Here is a 2510-nt window from a genome sequence, read left to right as displayed (position 1 = left end):
CTATCTACCTACTTACCTACCTATCTATCTATCTATCTCTCTCTCTCTCTCTCTCTCTCTCTCTCTCTCTCTCTCTCTCTCTCTCTCTCTCTATATATATATATATATATATATATATATATATATATATATATATATATATATATATATATATATATATATATATATATATATATACATTATGGAGTGACAACTAAAGAAAAATGTGTTTTCCCACAGCAGGAAATAACTGTATGATTCCGCTTCTTTACTTCCACTATTCAATGAAATTGTAGAGCTCGTATTAATTATAGCCAACTGCTTTTGCTCCTGAGACAAAAATGTACACACGAAGTGCAGAGCGATGAGAAATTGGAATATGTTTTAAATTTTGGGAGGAAATTTCAGGGATGAGCAACTTACACCCTACACAACCACTCCAGTTACCTCAAATGCTAGAGTAAAACAAGACAACTTCTCATCATTGTACACCTACCTCAACAATTCCCATACCCACCTTGCAGCCTTGTCTCTATGTCAGCCTTATCCAGCGCAGCGGGAAGACCTGGAAATTATTAAGCATGAGTTGACACCTTCATCGTGTTGAGGAAAAATAACAGTCTCAAGACACTGCGGAATGTTGGATCAGGAACTCGTACAAGGAGAAGAAAAACTTCATATTTGTCCTTGTCGTTCTTTATACATGTTTAAGATTTGTTCTGATTTGTCTCTCTTGCTTCGATTTATGGGTTCTTTTTTTCCAAATGATTTCGGTACATGTCTCCTTAAAACACATTTGGGGGCTCTCGTGGCCTAGAGGTTAAGGTGTTGGCCTCTCATTCAAAGGTCCCGGGTTCGAATCCGGGTAGCGACCGAAAAGTTTTCTTCTCTAAATTTGTCTCTTTTCACCCCATTTCCTGCTCTCTAGCAATGTTCTGTCGTCTGCTTTCGTCTCCTCTTTCTGCCCCCACCCCTCACCTCCTTTGCCCCTTCCTCTGGGCTCCTGACTCTTTCTGCAGCCTTTCTACTGCTACTCCTTGGCTCCTCCTTACTGCTGTCTTTCTGCCACGCCCCTGATCTTCTGGTAGGAAAGATCTACACCCAGCCTTCTCGGACAAGGGCGAAAAATCTCGGAGGGCCCGTGTGCAAGTTGCGCACGTTAAAGATCCCTTGGTGGTCTAAAATCGATAAGAGTAGGCTTCGGCCGCCACCCGGGCAAAATTCAAAATTTCCTACCAACTGAAAATATTAGGGGTGTCCTGCGCGCTCATATGACCTATGCAGTTGCGAGCGCCGTAAAACACTTTACAAAACAAAAAACACACACACACACAAAAAAAAACCACATTTCCTAAAATGACGGAGAAAGAGATCATTCCTGTTTTCCAGTCTTCTTTCCATAGTCACTCATTTTCAGCAGCAGAGGAATCTACCGTATGGTCTTAAAAGTGGAAGCTATAATATTCTGGAGCACAACACTATAGTCACACTATTAACAATTGTTGACAATGGGGGATTGGGGGGGGGGGGAGGTTAACCATGCCAAGGTTTAATTGTTAACGGTCTGACAAATAAGAGAAGGCAAAATAGGATGAGATTTGATTTTGAAACAGGCCTGAATTTCATGAGATTTTCACGTTCTTTCCAGACTATATTTCTCTGCTTTGCTAAATTATAAAGGGAAACTTTGTGATCCACCTTCCAAATGATCTATTTAGGATAATACAAAATAAAGCATTAAAACTCTTACAAAGAGAACATTAACAAACTCTCCAAAGACAAAAGCAAAAGCAAGTGATTTTTATTTCTTTTTAAAAAGAAAAACATGAGTGGGTTTTCAGACAAAATTGTAGACAGAAATATGAAAGCCCACAAGTTGCAACTTAACATTATTAAATCTAGTCTCTATATATATTATGCATGTATATATACAAACCCATTACCATAGTGCTTGGCATTTTTCATGACCCTGACATAGAGGAAGGTGTGACGCATCCACTCGACAGCCAGCGATATGTTCGTGATGGTCTGTAGGACAACCTCAGCGTTCAGATGCTCGATCAAGTTCTTGTGTAAACTGACAAGGAAGGAAAGAAAATCCCAGTACCATCTTATTATGTTTTATTTGTTTTAATTTGGCGACACCCAAAAGGGTATAGGCGGCGAATAAAAGTAAAAAAGTAATTTGTTTCAGTAAGCATTTTACGGTTCTGGCAACACAATAAGGTCACCGAAGTGGCGAAGATTAGAGGTGTTACAAGAAAGTAGATAACACCAATGAAAATCTCATCTTAGCATCCTCTCTCCCACCCCCTTCCCATTTTTGTGAATGCGAGAGAGAAAGAGAGAGATGGAAGGAGGGAGGGGGAGAGAGAGGGAGGGAGGGATAGAGAAGGTGAGAGGGAGAGAGAGAAAGAGGGAGAGGGGGAGAGAGAGAGAGAGAGAGAGAGAGAGAGAGAGAGAGAGAGAGAGAGAGAGAGAGGGAGAGAGAGAGAGAGGGAGAATACACACACACACACACACACACACTG

At 40.7% G+C, this 2510-nt stretch overlaps 1 protein-coding gene across 1 annotated transcript in view; it reads right to left on the bottom strand.

Moving 5' to 3' along the window:
- Positions 1 to 2510, bottom strand: part of LOC101850262 (probable ATP-dependent DNA helicase HFM1) — a 30624-nt gene that overhangs the window by 13493 nt on the left and 14621 nt on the right. The window contains exons 12-13 of the mRNA XM_013084871.2: positions 1923 to 2089; positions 497 to 544 (exon numbers count right to left, since the gene is read on the bottom strand). Coding sequence (XP_012940325.2) covers positions 497 to 544; positions 1923 to 2089 — 215 coding nt within the window. The remainder of the gene's footprint in view (positions 1 to 496; positions 545 to 1922; positions 2090 to 2510) is intronic.

The sequence above is a fragment of the Aplysia californica genome, unplaced genomic scaffold, assembly GCF_000002075.1.
Source record: "Aplysia californica isolate F4 #8 unplaced genomic scaffold, AplCal3.0 scaffold00323, whole genome shotgun sequence".
NCBI lineage: Eukaryota > Metazoa > Mollusca > Gastropoda > Aplysiida > Aplysiidae > Aplysia > Aplysia californica.
Note: the sequence above shows the minus strand (reverse complement) of the source record. Positions and strands in the feature narration are given on the sequence as shown.